We start from the raw sequence: 15,607 nt of genomic DNA on the forward strand, positions 1-15,607 counted from the left end.
TTTCCCGGCCGCTCTCCTCCTTGTCCCCTCCCTTCGGGAGAGGGCGGGGCTCTGCCCGTTAGGGCCCCGCGCGTGCGTCACTTCCGGTTCCGACGCTGGCCGCGGGCGGGCGGTTTGAAGGCGGGGATGGCGGGCGCGCAGTACGTGCCGCTGGGCGCGGGGCTGGACGCGTCGCTGTCGCTGCTGGAGGCGGAGAGCAGCCTCGGGGCGGCGGCAGCGGCGGGGGGCCCGGAGGAGCAGGAGGAGCTGCCCATGGTGTTCCTGTGCGCCGGCTGCAAGCGGCCTGTGGGGGACACGCTGGGCTGGGTGGCCAACGACGAGGAGACCGGCTGCGTCCTGCTGCGCAGTGAGTGCCCCGGCGCGTGCCCGGCTCCAGCCCCTCCCCCGCCGCTGTGCGAGCCCCTTCCCGCCGCGCCCCGCGACCGTTAGTGACGGTTGGTCCCCGTCTGTCTGTTGCAGGCGCCTCCCCCAACGTCTCGGTGGAGAAGGAGCAGAAACTCTCCAGCCGGCCCGGCGAGTGCGGATGGTGAGTGACCGCGGGGCGCCCCAGGCCCAGGGGAGTCCGGCAGCCCCGAGTCATCCCCCGCCTCAGCCACTGTCCGAGCCCTCGGGCCGGCGCCTCCCCGGGGCCGCCGCGCGCTGTGTTTGGCGCAGCGCTGGTAAAGGCGCAGCGTTGGGGCGGCTGTGGGCCTTGCTGCAGGAGAGACTCTCCCAATCCGAAGGGTTTGGCTCGGTGACTTCAGAGTCTCTGCTGCACAAATCTTAAGCAGGGAACAAACATGGGAGAAATTGTGTTCCGTTAGTTTATGATCAAAAAGGCCCAACAAATCTCGGTTGAGCAACAAGCAAACGCTCCTATAAAGACCCGCATAGGGCAAGTGCGAAGGATCTTGCCTAACATGACAAAATACTGCTTGGGAGGGAGACAGGGTAACCTGAACCGAAATGCCAGTTTGGACGTCAGTTTTATCTAGGGTAGTGTAATGTACGCTGCTGTATAGCTGAGGGATGTTCCTTGGTAAGATCCTGGATGGGGTTCAGAGGTTGTATATTTGGAATACAAATGAAACACAGATATATATGAATCTATTCTAGGGCTAGGAGTGAATGAATTAGAATCAATTTAAATGTTTTCTAAAGAAGTGATTACATATTTGCTTACAGCATGATTGAAACTTTATTCTGCTCTGGCTGTTCAATGACCCTTGGGAACATCTACAGATGCACCCCAAAACATCTTGACTATAAGCGAGACTTATTTTGCTTCAGTGTTGACTCTGTTGAAAGGTAAGGATGAGACCTAATGGTCCAAGTTGTCAGATAAATATGCTAATTGGTTTTTGCCTTTTAGATTGAGTGCCAAGTAGTTTGGGATCATTACTAACACTTTTAGTGATCAGATAATTGTGAAAAACTTGTGTGAGGGAGAGGATGGGAGTGGGTATTGGGAGAAGGTTATGGATTACCTCTCTAAATTCCTTTTGTTCAAGAGCAGTGTTCTCTGTTAATGTCTCCCATACCACAGCACTTAAGTTGTGAAAACATTCCATGTACAGTATAATATTGCCTAAGACCTGATATTTACATATTTTGGGTGTTCTTTTATAGAATACAACTCACAAGTGTATAAAATTACACTAGGTACCCAACACAGCGAGAAGGTGCCTCTACTTCCAGTCTTGTTCCAAAGACACTGCACATAGATACCACAGTGACTGGTCACTAAGTGCAAATGGATTCAGATCTATCTTAAGTAAAACTTGTTCCATCTAACCTCAAGGACAAAGTTAGCAGGATGACAATGTGGTGAAATGTGGGTGTGCTGATGCATTGGCCTTGTGCTTAAAGCTGGAAGTTCAGGTGCCAACATAGCTACCATATTTGAAATGCGTTTTTCATTATGCTAAATAGTTGATTTAAAACATTCTTTGGTATCTAAATTCTGGACTAAGTTGTTTAACGGTGTGGACTGATTTAAATCTCTCTTAATCTTGTTTTGCATTTGTATTTTTAATCCTTTTTCTAAGGCAAGGTTCATTCTCATTGATTGCTAACCATTAAGACATGTTGATTTGCAGCTAACTTTTGTGCTTTTTGCAAACCAGCAGCATATGCTATCTATATGTTTAACTGGTTATATAGCTTAATATAAGTTTATTGAGATTGTTAATTTTTACTTGTGATTTAAGCACTATTTCTGTGGAAATTCAAATTCAGTTAAGATGCACAAAATAGCTTTTTGAATTCTTTTAGTTAAATAAAACTACCTTAAATGTGCTGGATATGTAAATATAAAAAACTCTTAATAAAAATGTCTTACAACTCCCCTAATAAAGGAAGTATTAGCTTTAGTTAGTGAATTGAACTGATTGGTTCTGGTCACCATGTTCTTCATGAGTTTAGAACTAATAGTTCTTTGAGTGCTTGCACATGTCCATTCCCACATAGGTGTGTGTGTTCCTCAAGCACTGTTGCTGGAAATTTTTCCCCTAGCAGTATCCATTGAGTTGACTCTAGCGCACTCTGGTGCTGCACGCGCATGATGCTGGTATAAAGGGCCCTGCCAATCCCATTTCCCTTCGGTTTCTTTTTACTGCCTGTGATGGTTGACTGGAATCCTTCATTGCTCTTAGGCAGTTTTCTCCTATTGGTTTTTCGTGCTTGTTTTGGTGTAAATAGTTGTTAAAGTTAGTAGTTTTTAGTAGTTTTAGATAGCTCGGACACCTCCACACTTGGCTTGCAGGATTGTCCGCCTTGCTAGTGTCAGGGCATCCCGGGTTTCAAGCCCTGCGCTGACTGCTGTAAGTTATGCCTTTAAATGACCCCCACTTGAGCTGTCTCAAGTGCCTGCAGGAAGCTCATAGGAAAGACTGCTGCCAAATCTGCAGAGACTTCAGGCCGCAGACCAAAAAAGAACGAGTGGCCCAACTGAAAGGTCCTCATGGATGCAGCCTTAAAGCCTGGCTTTGGAGCTGTGCTTGGACTTGGCATCAAGCACCTCAGCTTCAGTGTGGAGCATTTCTCATTGACTTGGGACTCTTGGCACTCATTGCCTTCCTCCGTGCCTAAGAAGAAGCACTGCAAGCACCAACAGAAAACCAGATCTCCGGTGCCAAAATCTAGGGGAGACAGGGAGAGAACAAGATCTGGACTTGTCTCCCCTGGCACCACAGCATCGGGTATCAGCAAGTCCGATGCCACAGCAAGCTTCTCTTGACACTTACAAAGGAGCAATGTCACAGTAGACAACGTACTAGCCAGTTCGCGGTGCAGTGAATTCCTGAGGCGTTCACAGCAGCCAAGGACCTTCTCACCCTACCAGTACTGGGATGGCCGGAGGATCAAAACTCTGCACCACCAGTGCCACAGAGAGGCAGGGAGCCACCCCCTGAGCCTCACCTGGGGCTATGACCACTGTCTAGGGAGAAGCCGCTGTTATCAGCCACAAGATTGTCTCCTAGACTGTCTCTGGCTCCGAGTGGCATGACACTGCTCTGGTCTTTGTCAGACTTGGTCAGGTCCTATTCCCCTCCTTGACAAAGTTGACGTTGCGGTTCTCTGGGCTGTTTGTACTATACCACGGACCCATCTTCTGCAGTACTGTGCCTTGGTAGGAAGCCCACTGGGCCTTGGCAGAAACTGAAGAACCTACAGAGGCTCCGCAGTCTGTCCTAATGTCCTCTCCAGACAAGGCATTAGTGACACCAGGGGCCTCCCATCTGCAAGACAACAACAAATCCTTGTACATCTTGTGAAAGCGGGTAGCCTCCAACTTGAGATTGCATAGATTCCTGGACCTCTTATCAACTGTGGGACCCTCTAGAGTGGCACTACCTCTGCATGATGCCACTATGAAACCGATCAAGACACTGTGGCAAACCCCTGCATCTCTCCCTCTGACAGCAAAGCGCACAGAGCACAAGTATTTTGTATTTTACACTGGACAAGAGGTCTGAATTCCTTTCCCCCCCCCCCCCCTCCACTGGGATTCCTGGTTGTTGCAGCTGCAACAAGAAGGACCACCAGGGAAAGACTGCTCTGATGCCTAAGGCAAAGGAACCAAAGGAACCAGGTCTGTTTGAATGGAAGGCATATTCCACAGGGGGTCTTCAACTTTGCATAGCGAACCAGCAAGCCTTGCTGGGTCGTTATGATTTTAATATGTGGGAGTCCATGATTAAATTTGAGGACCTTCTCCCACAGGACTCCATGTAGGAGTTTTCCTCCCTTGTTAAGGAAGGGAAAACTGGCTCGTGCCTTCCTGCATGCTGCTGATTCTGCAGCCAGATCAATGGCTACTGTGGTGACAACGCAGAGGAGTTTGTGGTTGCAGTCCTCACGGCTACCTAAAAAGGTGCAAGGAATGATTCAAGGCCTCCCGTTTGAGGGAATGTCACTCTTTTGGAGCAAATGGATCACAGTCTGCATGGCCTCAAGGACTCAAAAGCAACCTTGAAATCCCTGGGACTTAATGCGCCAGAAGGGTCAAGAAAGCAGTACAGGCCACAACAGACAGCCTGGTACTTCTGTCTGCCTCCTAGGCAGGACCAACATAGGAGGAAATATAGGGTGTTGAGACGCAGACCTCCTCCCCTGACCTTGTCAGCAGGCCTCACTCAACCTGGACCCACGCACTCGGGATCTGTTTTGACAAGATGCTCCAGGTTGGCACCGCTATCCCCCTGCATCGGATCCAGACATCCCCTTATTTTCCAATCGCCTTTCCTACTTCTTGGATGCCTGGACTCAGCTTACGTTGGACTGCTAGGTCCTTATCACAATAGGACTGGGTTAAACTATCCAATTTCTTTCTTCCCCTTCCCTCCGTCCCCCTTCAGGGACTCTTCTCGTGAGCATCTGTTGCAACGGGAAGTCCAATCCCACCTTTGCATTGGAACCCTAGAAGGTTCTGGCTAATATGAGAGGGAAGGGGTCTTACTCCCTTTACTTCCTAATCCCAAAGCCAAGGGTGGGCTCAGACACATTTTAGACCAGTACCTCAAGAACTTAATGTTCTGCATGATCTCCTTGGCCACCTCCATCCCCTTGCTGGATCCAGGGGACTGGTATGCCGTCCTCGATCTAAAGAAAACTAATTTCCACATCTCAGTCTTCCACTGCCACAGATGCTTCCTAAGGTTTATACTGAATCAAGCCTGTTATCAGTTCTCGGTGCTCCTGTTTGGCCTGTCGGCTGCCCCATGAGTCTTCACCAAATGTATGGCAGTGGAAGCAGCTTTTCTCAGGAAAAAAAGGGCGTCCATGTCTTTCTGTATCTATACGACTGGTTAATCAAGGGCTGCTCCAGAGATCCCATCCTGCCTTGGACTTGAGCCTCATCCTATCAAAGCTCACTGAGCTCCTGTTTGAACCATTAGCGTCATGCTCATTGTCGCCGAGATCCAGGCCCTCATATTGGAGTTCCCATACACAATCTTTTAAGGACAAGGTACAGCTGTGGCCACACCAGTTGTTCCTTCCTAAAGTTGCTTGTCTACAGTGGAACTGAGACAAACTTTTTACTGGTATTCTACCCTAAACCGCATGCAAATAGAGAAGAACAGCATCTCTACTTATTGGATGTCCGGAGGGTCTTAGCTTTCTATGTGTAAAGGACCAAGCTGTTCTGCAGGTCTTCTCAACTATTCATAATGATAGCAGAAAGAACAAAAGCTCTCCCTATCCCTGCACAGAGACTCTCTTCGTGGATCACCTTGTGTATCCAGGAGTTTTACAAGCTCGCAGACATCCCGCCTCGGCTATCCTTACAGCTCACTCTACAAGATCCCAAGCTGCCTCCACGGCTTTCCTAGTGCAAGTTCTGATTCAGGTCATCTGCAGGGCAGCGACCTGGTCGTCCGGTCACGCAGTAACGACGCACTGTGCCATTATTCAGCAGGCTAGAGAGGATGCTGGCTTTGGCCAGGCAGTTTTGCAGTCAGCCTGTCCTTATCCAAATCCACCTCCTATACAACTGCTTGAGTCACCTATGTGAGAATGGACATGTGCAAGCATGCAAAGAAAAAAAAAAAAAACCTGTTACTTTCTGTAACTTGTTTTTCAAGATGTTGCACATGTCCATTCCAAGACCTACCCTCTGTCCTCTCTTTGGAGGCGGTCGTCAAGAAGAAACTGAAAGGGAACAGGGTAAGCAGTCCCCTTTATACCAGTGCTGTATGCATACAGCACCAAAGGGCATTAGAGCTGACCTGATGGATACCACTAGGGGAGACATTTCCAGTAACTGTCCTCAGGGCACGCACGCACCTACATTGGAATGGACATGTGCAGCACATCTCGAAGAAGAACAGTTACAGAAAGGTTAGTAACCATTTTATCTCATTCTCTCATACCTAGTTTTTATTAATAGATTGGAAGAGGAAAACTGTGTCCTTGTTTTTTCAACTCCCAACTAGTTTCTTAACTTTGAATGAATCAGTCATTGAATTGAATTAGATTGATAAACTGAAATGAAGAAAGTGTTCTCTGCACCTGCAGAAGAAGCTACTGCTGTTAAAGGTGGTCTAGCATTTCAGCAGGCTGTTACTTATGCAGTGACTTCACTAGTTCAATGGTTTGACATTCTTTAAAACTTCACAGCAACCATGTACTGCTCACAATTAGTTTAATTTAGATTAATAGATAATAGTAAGTTGAGGCCTTAACATAAGTTGTCATAATTAAAATTTTAAATGTTTTTAGTTAAAATAAACCAGTATGACTTAATTTTGTTTTTTATTTTTAAAAAATCAATATTTTGCTCACATTGATTAATAGCATACGCTTTTTTGATCACTGCAGTACTTCACACTGTCACTGTCATAAAGAACCATTTAGCAATAAAAGTAGCTCTCTGAGTTGGTTTCCTTGTTTTGCATTATGACTAACAATCATGTGAACTGTAACTCTTCCATATTAGTTACATCCTAGGATCCTCAGAAAAACAAGCTGTAACTGACGATGAACCTTTAACTCTTGAAAGTCGAGCTGGCTTAGAAGAGGCAATAGAAAGGGTAAGATTTTGTTTTAAGTAATTCAGAGTTAACTACAATTTAAGTGGGTTTATTCTTGATTTGGCTGTAAATCTTCCTAATCACCTATGAGTTCAGCCAAACTGATCTTAATTTTTATGGATATTGTCATGTTTCATTTTTATATAGTTAACTATAGCCTATTGTGTGTATGTACTTCAGAATTTCTCTCTAGATGCAGTTTTTACAAACACAGACCTTGTCACAGATGCATTTTTGAATTTCTGGCAAGCTTGGTTTGAAGCCATAAAGTAAAATAAAATAATTTCTCATATTTAAGCAAACTTGAAATATATTTCCAGTGTTATACAAAATATTTTTAATTATGGAAATGCCTTCTTTTTGAGCTCTGGGGAGGTCTGGGCTCCTATCATTCCATAATCTTGCAGCCAGGACAATACTTAAGAGAACACATGAACGAAACCTCTGAGAGAAGCTAAACTTGTATTACAAAAGATGAACACAGTGAAACTTTCAGCCAAGTGTCAGATAACTCTAGGATAGTTGCAGTGGCTACATTGCTACAGTAGGTTGTCAGAATTAACCGAAGCTCTGAACATTATGTAAACTCTTACTTTTAGTGAGGATGGTGAGTAAAGATTGAAAACAGAAATGTAATGAATCTCTTGTGGTCAATACTAGTTATGTAGCTATCATTGTGGTGTTGATTTGTTTTCTTATGTAAATTCATATTTCTGGGAAACTATTTTTCCAATTTATTTAACAGGCAGAAACCATACTGAAAGCACTGGAGGCAAGACTGTCTGTAGTTGAATCAAGTTTTGCATCACGTCATAACAGCTGAAAGAAACTTCATGTATGTAGCTTATTACTGGGAACACTTCATGGAAAGCTTGCTTTCATAATCTCCAGAATCTGTTGGAGTGCTGCAAAAGCCTTCCAGTGAATAGCACAAAAACTTCATCAGTCTTTCTAATGGAATAAAACACTGACTTGTGGGATGATGTATGTAAAATTAAAATATTCCCTTCCACTGACATCCGTGCTACCATTATATTTGGTGTGTGTATATATATGTGTGTGTGTGTGTAATATATATAATTTTTTTTTCTGTCTCCCTGCCCATGCTCTGGACATCTTCTACTTAAAAGGGTAGTTAAATAGATTCTCCTGAAGCTGACTAGTGCTGTTTGGATTTCAGCAGGCATGACTAGTATCATGGTATAACTTGGGTAGCCCTTTTGCCAGTATCCGAGAGCGTCATCCAAAATTATCTGCTGAAGTGACATCTATTCAATTTCCTAAAACTAACGTAACAAGCTAACCCTGAACTTTCTTGGAGAAATGATGATTGAATTGTTCATCATTTTATTTTTACAGCCTTCCCTTGACCTGTGCTGCTAGGCATTGAGCTGTCGGATTTAAATGTAGCAGGTTCAGCATTCTAGCCTTGGGCTGGCCAGAATTTATTAACTTTCTTTACTGGAGACTTCAAAAAAAAAAGAAAAAAACCGACTTTGCATAGAACATCTTGGAAAAAATGCAGTTATTGTGGAGCTTAAAAAAATATTATGAATAGCCCTTCAACCTTGTTTGAGATGAAGAACAAGTTTAAAATGTATGCTTAAATATAAGCTAAACTCAATACATTTAGTTAAGTGCTCTAGTCTGAGTGTTACCTGGTTCTGATATCAATTTTGTAATTGTTTGATTTTTATTTAAAGGCTTGTGTTCTAATATATTGCAAAACTTAGAATTAGTTTATAAATTTGTTTATGAAACCAAGATACTTGGGCAATCAGTGTAAAATGTTTAAAGTCTTGTAAATACATTTCTAATAAAACTAAAAAAGAAACTACATCAGTGATTTGCTGGCTTTCTTAGTTCAGGACTTGGTGCAGTTTTTGTCCCTTGAAACTTTGTGCAAATTGTCAAACTGTACGCTTTTTTTTTGTTCCAAGTACAACCTAGGCTGTGGTAGTTAACACAGATTTGTCAGCAGGCAGCAGCACTCTCTATTCATAACCAATCAGTGAAAACAAATCCATGCTATTTATCTCCATTTGTCTGTTTCTCTTTCAAATAAACAATGAACACCAATTTATTTGCAGAAGGCTCTCGAATAGATTGAGTGTATAGATTATAATTGGGCTATAGCTAATTTGTGGCTGCATTGTGTAAGGTGCAACTCAAATTAACTGCTTCACTGAAATTATTTCACTAGTAGGAATTGTTATACAACTTCTCCAAACTTGAGTGAAATTTATTTTCCATCAGCATTAGCCATGTAAGATTTTTTTCTTTATCGTCTGACCACACTAGTTTTACTTTTTCCCCTTACCCTTTTAAATACTCTTCTTGAGTAATCAACTGTCATGGCCCCATAGTGATTGTTTTTGTCCCTCCTCAGTGTTACTTTACTGAAGTTGAACTTGTGTCTTGTGGTCAGATAATATTTAGATGCTGCTTCAAGCGCTTTTCTATTTGTATTCCACTGTTGGTGGGCATGTGCCCAATGCACTCTGGATTCTTTGGGCCACACCTGTGACCTGAGTGTCTTTGTCCCTCCTACCTGACCGGGAAAACCGAGAGGTGTGCTGCTTGCCAGGGGCTAGGATTCATGATGTGATGGAGAGACTGCCGAGACTCATCAAGCCCTCGGATTGCTACCCCTTCCTGCTTCTCCACGTGGGCACCAATGATACTGCCAAGAATGACCTTGAGTGTATCACTGCAGACTACGTGGCTCTGGGAAGAAGGATAAAGGAGTTTGAGGCGCAAGTGGTGTTCTCGTCTATCCTCCCTGTGGCAGGAAAAGGCCAGAGTAGAGACCGTCGAATCGTGGAAATCAACGAATGGCTACACAGATGGTGTCGGAGAGAAGGGTTTGGATTCTTTGACCATGGGATGGTCTTCCATGAAGAAGGATTGCTAGTCAGAGACGGGCTCCACCTCACGAAGAGAGGGAAGAGCATCTTTGTAAGCAGGCTGGCTAACCTAGTGAGGAGGGCTTTAAACTAGGTTCACCGGGGGAAGGAGACCAAAGCCCCGAGGTAAGTGGGATATCGGGAGAAAGCACAAGTAGGTGAGTGCAAGAGGGGAGGGCTCCTGCCCCATACGGGGTCACCAGGACGATCAGTGAGTTATCTTACATGCCTATACACAAATGCAAGAAGCCTGGGGAACAAGCAGGGAGAACTAGAAGTCCTGGCACAGTCAAGGAATTATGATGTAATTGGAATAACAGAGACTGGGTGGGATGACTCTCACGATTGGAGTACTGTCATGGATGGATATAAACTGTTCAGGAACGATAGGCAGGGCAGAAAAGGTGGGGGAGTTGCGTTGTACGTAAGAGAGCAGTATGACTGCTCAGAGCTCCAGTATGAAACTGCAGAAAAACCTGAGAGTCTCTGGATTAAATTTAGAAGTATGAACAACAAGGGTAATGTCGTGGTGGGAGTCTGTTACAGACCACCAGACCAGGGGGGTGAGGTGGACGAGGCTTTCTTCCAGCAACTAACAGAAGTTGCTAGATCACAGGCCCTGGTTCTCATGGGTGACTTTAATCACCCCGATATCTGCTGGGAGAGCAATACAGTGGTGCATAGACAATCCAGGAAGTTTCTGGAAAGTGTAGGAGACAATTTCCTGGTGCAAGTGCTGGAGGAACCAACTAGGGGAAAAGCTCTTCTTGACCTGCTGCTCACAAACAGGGAAGAAATAGTAGAGGAAGCAATAGTGGATGGGAACCTGGGAGGCAGTGACCATGAGATGGTAGAGTTCAGGATCCTGACACAAGGAAGAAAGGAGAGCAGTAGAACAGAGACCCTGGACTTCAGAAAAGCAGACTTGGACTCCCTCAGGGAACTGATGGGCAAGGTCCCCTGGGAGAATAACATGACGGGGAAAGGAGTTGGGGAAAGCTGGCTGTATTTTAAAGAATCCTTATTGAGGTTGCAGGAACAAACCATCCTGATGCGTAGGAAGAAAAGTAAATATGGTAGGTGACCAGCTTGGCTTAACAGTGAAATCCTTGCTCGTCTTAAACACAAAAAACAGCTTACAAGAAGTGGAAGATTGGACAAATAACTAGTGAGGAGTATAAAAGTATTGCTCAGGCATGCAGGAGTGAAATTAGGAAGGCCAGATCACACTTGGAGTTGCAGCTAGCCAGAGATGTTAGGAGTAACAAGAAGGGTTTCTTCAGGTATGTTAGCAACAAGAAGAAAGTCAAGGAAAGTGTGGGCCCCTTGCTGAATGAGGGAGGGAACCTAGTGACAGAGGATGTGGAGAAAGCTAGTATACTCAATGCTTTTTTTGCCTCTGTCTTCACAGACAAGGTCAGCTCCCAGACAGCTGCACTCTGCAGCACGGTATGGGGAGGAGGTGACCAGCTCTCTGTGGAGAAAGAAGTAGTTCGGGACTATTTAGAAAAGCTGGATGAGCACAAGTCCATGGGGCCGGATGCGCTGCATCCGAGGGTGCTAAAGGAGTTGGCTGATGAGATTGCAGAGCCATTGGCCATTATCTTTGAAAAATCATGGCGATCGGGGGCGGTCCCGGATGACTGGAAAAAAGCTAATGTAGTGCCCATCTTTAAAAAAGGGAAGAAGGAAGATCCAGGGAACTACAGGCCAGTCAGTCTCACCTCAGTCCCTGGAAAAATCATGGAACAGGTCCTTAAGGAATCCATTCTGAACCACTTAAAGGAGGGGAAAGTGATCAGGAACAGTCAGCATGGATTCACCAAGGGCAAGTCATGCCTGACTAACCTAATTGCCTTCTATGATGAGATAACCGGCTCTGTGGATGAGGGGAAAGCAGTGGATGTGCTATTTCTGGACTTTAGCAAAGCTTTTGATACAGTCTCCCACAGTATTCTTGCCAGCAAGTGAAAAGTCTGGGCTGGATGAATGGACGGTAAGGTGGATAGAAAACTGGCTAGATGGTCGGGCTCAACGGGTAGTGATCAATGGTTCCATGTCTAGTTGGCAGCTGGTATCAAGTGGAGTGCCCCAAGGGTCAGTGTTGTGGCCGGTTTTGTTCAATATCTTCATTAATGATCTGGAGGATGGTGTGGACTGCACCCTTAGCAAGTTTGCAGATGACACTAAACTGGGAGGCGTGGTTGATACGCTGGAGGGTAGGGATAGGATACAGAGGGACCTAGACAAATTAGAGGATTGGGCCAAAAGAAATATGATGAGGTTCAACAAGGACAAGTGCAGAGTCCTGCACTTAGGACGGCAGAATCCCATGCACTGCTACAGACTAGGGACCGAATGGCTGGACAGCAGTTCTGCAGAAAAGGACCTAGGGGTTACGGTGGACGAAAAGCTGAATATGAGTCAACAGTGTGCCCTTGTTGCCAAGAAGGCTAATGGCATTTTGGGTTGTATAAGTAGGGGCATTTCCAGCAGATCGAGGGACGTGATCATTCTCCTCTATTCAGCACTGGTGAGGCCTCATCTGGAGTACTGTGTCCAGTTTTGGGCCCCACACTACAAGAAGGATGTGGATAAATTGGAGAGAGTCCAGCGGAGGGCAACAAAAATGATTAGGGGGCTGGAGCACATGACTTATGAGGAGAGGCTGAGGGAACTGGGATTGTTTAGCCTGCAGAAGAGAAGAGTGAGGGGGGGATTTGATAGCTGCTTTCAACTACCTGAAAAGGGGGTTCCAAAGAGGATGGATCTAGACTGTTCTCAGTGGTAGAAGATGACAGAACAAGGAGTAATGGTCTCAAATTGCAGAGAGGGAGGTTTAGGTTGGACATTAGGAAAAACTTTTTCACTAATAGGGTGGTGAAGAAATGGAATGGGTTACCTAGGGAGGTGGTGGAATCTCCTTCCTTAGAGGTTTTTAAGGTCAGGCTTGACAAAGCCCTGGCTGGGATGATTTAGTTGGGTTTGGTCCTGCTTTGAGCAGGGGGTTGGACTAGATGACCTCCTGAGGTCCCTTCCAACCCTGAGATTCTATGATTCTATGACATAAAAGGCCAGACCACCTCAACTGCTCCTCAGTTCCTTCTCACTGTCAGTGGTTGAGTCAGAACTTGCAATGTCTAAGGTTTTTTCCCCTCTCTCTGTGGTCTATTCATTGTATTGTAAATCGTTCTAAACCTGGATACCTAACATTAATGGTTAACTAACTGCTAGCTTCAGATACTTCAAGTGTTTACTTTCTACTTTTAAGAAGAAACTTTTTCTCTTTGCCTGTGAGACTTCACAAATCTCTAGGCTTCGAAAATTGCCCTTCATGTAAGGCAGCAATGCATCTTAATGATGGACATACCAGATGCTTGTAAGGGGGCTGCACACTTTGTAGCTTCTGTAAGCTGAGTTTATTATATACCAAGGGCTCTTTGCATTCCTCCATTCCACTCCACAAATGTCCTGTGTGCCACCCTCCAGTTGCCCTCTTGCCAAGGGTTCTGTGTACCTATTCCCCATATAACAGGGACCAGCATTTTCTCCCTGTGCCCTCCCCACAATTTTTTATGTGGGAGATTAGTATGGTGACACCTTAACAAACTTAATTATTGGGAGGATGAGCGGAGGTGAGCTGGAGTATTGTTATGCTGGAAGGCATTAATGGGTGCCATCAGTTTGATCTATAGACAATTGCAGAGGTGCTTGAAGCTATGGCTATGCTAAATAGACAGCAGGCGCTTCAGGTGTCCCCCATTTTTCTCCTGGTTTTCTGTTTCCCCCCCCACACCCCAAAATCATCAGGATTCCAGCCATTGATGCCTAGACTAGTACATTCCCTAAAATGTTGGAATTGACTGGATTTGGCCATTCAAGGTTTATCACATTATATACAGACAAAAGAAATGCCACAAGTTGAATGTACGGCCTTCAGAAGTTTGGCCAGTTTTTGTTATAGTGAGGGGCACTTCTGTAAAGTGTCCTCAAAGGGAACCCAAAAGGCTAGAGAATTTCACCTGAAGTTACTTCTAGAAAGGTCAATGTGTCCTTCAGACCCTGGAGTGGCTGGGACTGAAAATCCAGAACACCCATCCTCAAAAAGTTGCTCCCTTTGGCCTTTTCTGCTTGCGCTTTTGAGGCAACTGGTTCTAAGGATTCTTCCTTGGCAAACCACTAAAATTTCAGGGCTTATGGGGGAAGAACAAGCACAGACTCCAAAGGCAAGAGATCTAGACCCACTAACTTAATCAGACTTTATTGAGGTAGCTTTTCCAGTAAGTGTCAGTGTTGCCAGCTGCTATTCTGCTGAAGTGTACAACTAACAGCCTAGATTCAGATCTGCTATGAGTGTGTGTATATATAGTATTCCCTGTAGTTGAAATTACATATTTATCACAATCAACTAGTAAACTCCATCTTCAGTTAATTAGTCAATGCAACAGCCAGATTAAAGGTAATGTCCAAAGAATTTTTTCTGTTTAGATGTAATATTGTTTTAGTAAATATGAACACTCAAAATCTTAAATATTGTAGTTGTGAGTTAATAGTATGTCTCTATTTAAAAGTTACAGCTATCACTTTCAGTATATTGTGAACCATGGTATGTTGTCTCTATGAAATTATGGTATTGCTCCTTGCTTGATAAGCAATATGTGTTATTGGGCAACTGTTCCTGCGTTGTTTTAGTTCTCTCCTGCCTCCTCAGTTTCTCTCCCTGAACCCAGGATAAACTGACATCTGTTCAATTTCCCAAAACTAAAGTAAGCTCAGCTTTATGAAGTGGGTCACATTCAAAATTTGCTCTTCTAAATTTCTTGCACTTGTCCTATGTGCTCATGAGAACGTGTCAGGGATGGCCTAGGTATACACCTCTACCCCGATATAACGCGACCCAATATAATATGAATTTGGATATAACGCGGTAAAGCAGTGCTCCGGGGGGGAGAGGCTGCGCACTCCGGTGGATCAAAGCAAGTTCAATATAACGCTGTTTCACCTATAATGCGGTAATATTTTTTTGGCTCCCGAGGACAGCGTTGTATTGAGGTAGAGGTGTACTTGTCCTGCCTCTCCAGTGGGCTGGACTTGATCACTTGTCCTTCCAGTCTTACGTTTCTATGACTCATTTATGCTTGTCCAGCCCTGAAAACAGTGTACAGTTGACGCAGGAGTGATTTCAGCTTAGACATGTTTTATTTTGTAGTTCATCTTTTGAGTATATGCATCTAAAAGTAGATATGTCAATAGAAAAACTTCTTTAAAGGATGTAAGGATTACATATTGAGATCTCAGTCTCAAAGTGATCTGGTCTGGAATACAGGTAGTAAAATCCACTACAAGAAAGAAATGAGGCTTGGGAAGATGTTGACCAGAGGTGTAGTTTGACTTCTGTATTTGGGGGGGGCAGCTCCAGCCAGGCCAACAGTGCTGTGGGGGGGGGGGGTCAAATTTTGTTCCTGTCTGAGGCTTGCAGTGCTGGGCCTGCTGTGGAGTCACCGCTGGCCTGCAAAGCCAGGTGCCTGTCCCAAAGTTGTTTGTCTCACACAGGGACCCCGAGGACTGTCTCTGTTCCCTTTTCTTTATGTGGGTGCAGCTTGCCAGGACAAGACAGGAGCGAGTGGAACTGTATGTTTGTGTCTAATGCATGTATTAGTGTGTCCCTGTCCCTGTGGGCACAAGAAA

At 44.9% G+C, this 15,607-nt stretch overlaps 1 protein-coding gene across 2 annotated transcripts; it reads left to right on the plus strand.

Moving 5' to 3' along the window:
• The first annotated feature begins 22 nt into the window (after nucleotides 1-22).
• MIS18A (MIS18 kinetochore protein A) lies at nucleotides 23-8,495 on the plus strand. Of its 2 annotated transcripts, XM_039520909.1 has the most exons (6): nucleotides 23-346; nucleotides 460-526; nucleotides 1,165-1,287; nucleotides 6,920-7,013; nucleotides 7,759-7,848; nucleotides 8,373-8,495. In XM_039520909.1, exons 1-5 carry the CDS (start codon nucleotides 127-129, stop codon nucleotides 7,834-7,836), a joined length of 582 nt encoding a protein of 193 aa, XP_039376843.1. In that variant the 5' UTR covers nucleotides 23-126; the 3' UTR covers nucleotides 7,837-7,848; nucleotides 8,373-8,495. The 2 variants fall into 2 exon arrangements, with proteins under 2 accessions (XP_039376843.1, XP_039376842.1); XM_039520908.1 differs by having other exon boundaries at nucleotides 25-346; nucleotides 7,759-8,495.
• The last annotated feature ends 7,112 nt before the right edge of the window (nucleotides 8,496-15,607 follow it).

Source organism: Mauremys reevesii, linkage group 1, assembly GCF_016161935.1.
Source record: "Mauremys reevesii isolate NIE-2019 linkage group 1, ASM1616193v1, whole genome shotgun sequence".
Taxonomy (NCBI): domain Eukaryota; kingdom Metazoa; phylum Chordata; order Testudines; family Geoemydidae; genus Mauremys; species Mauremys reevesii.

Bases quoted from the DNA above. Each gene is read 5' to 3' on its own strand.
- MIS18A (XM_039520909.1), top strand. From the start codon at position 127: ATGGCGGGCGCGCAGTACGTGCCGCTGGGCGCGGGGCTGGACGCGTCG. The intron at 347-459 runs GTGAGTGCCCCG...TGTCTGTTGCAG, and splicing joins CGGCTGCGTCCTGCTGCGCA to GCGCCTCCCCCAACGTCTCG. The intron at 1,288-6,919 runs GTAAGGATGAGA...CTTCCATATTAG, and splicing joins AGTGTTGACTCTGTTGAAAG to TTACATCCTAGGATCCTCAG.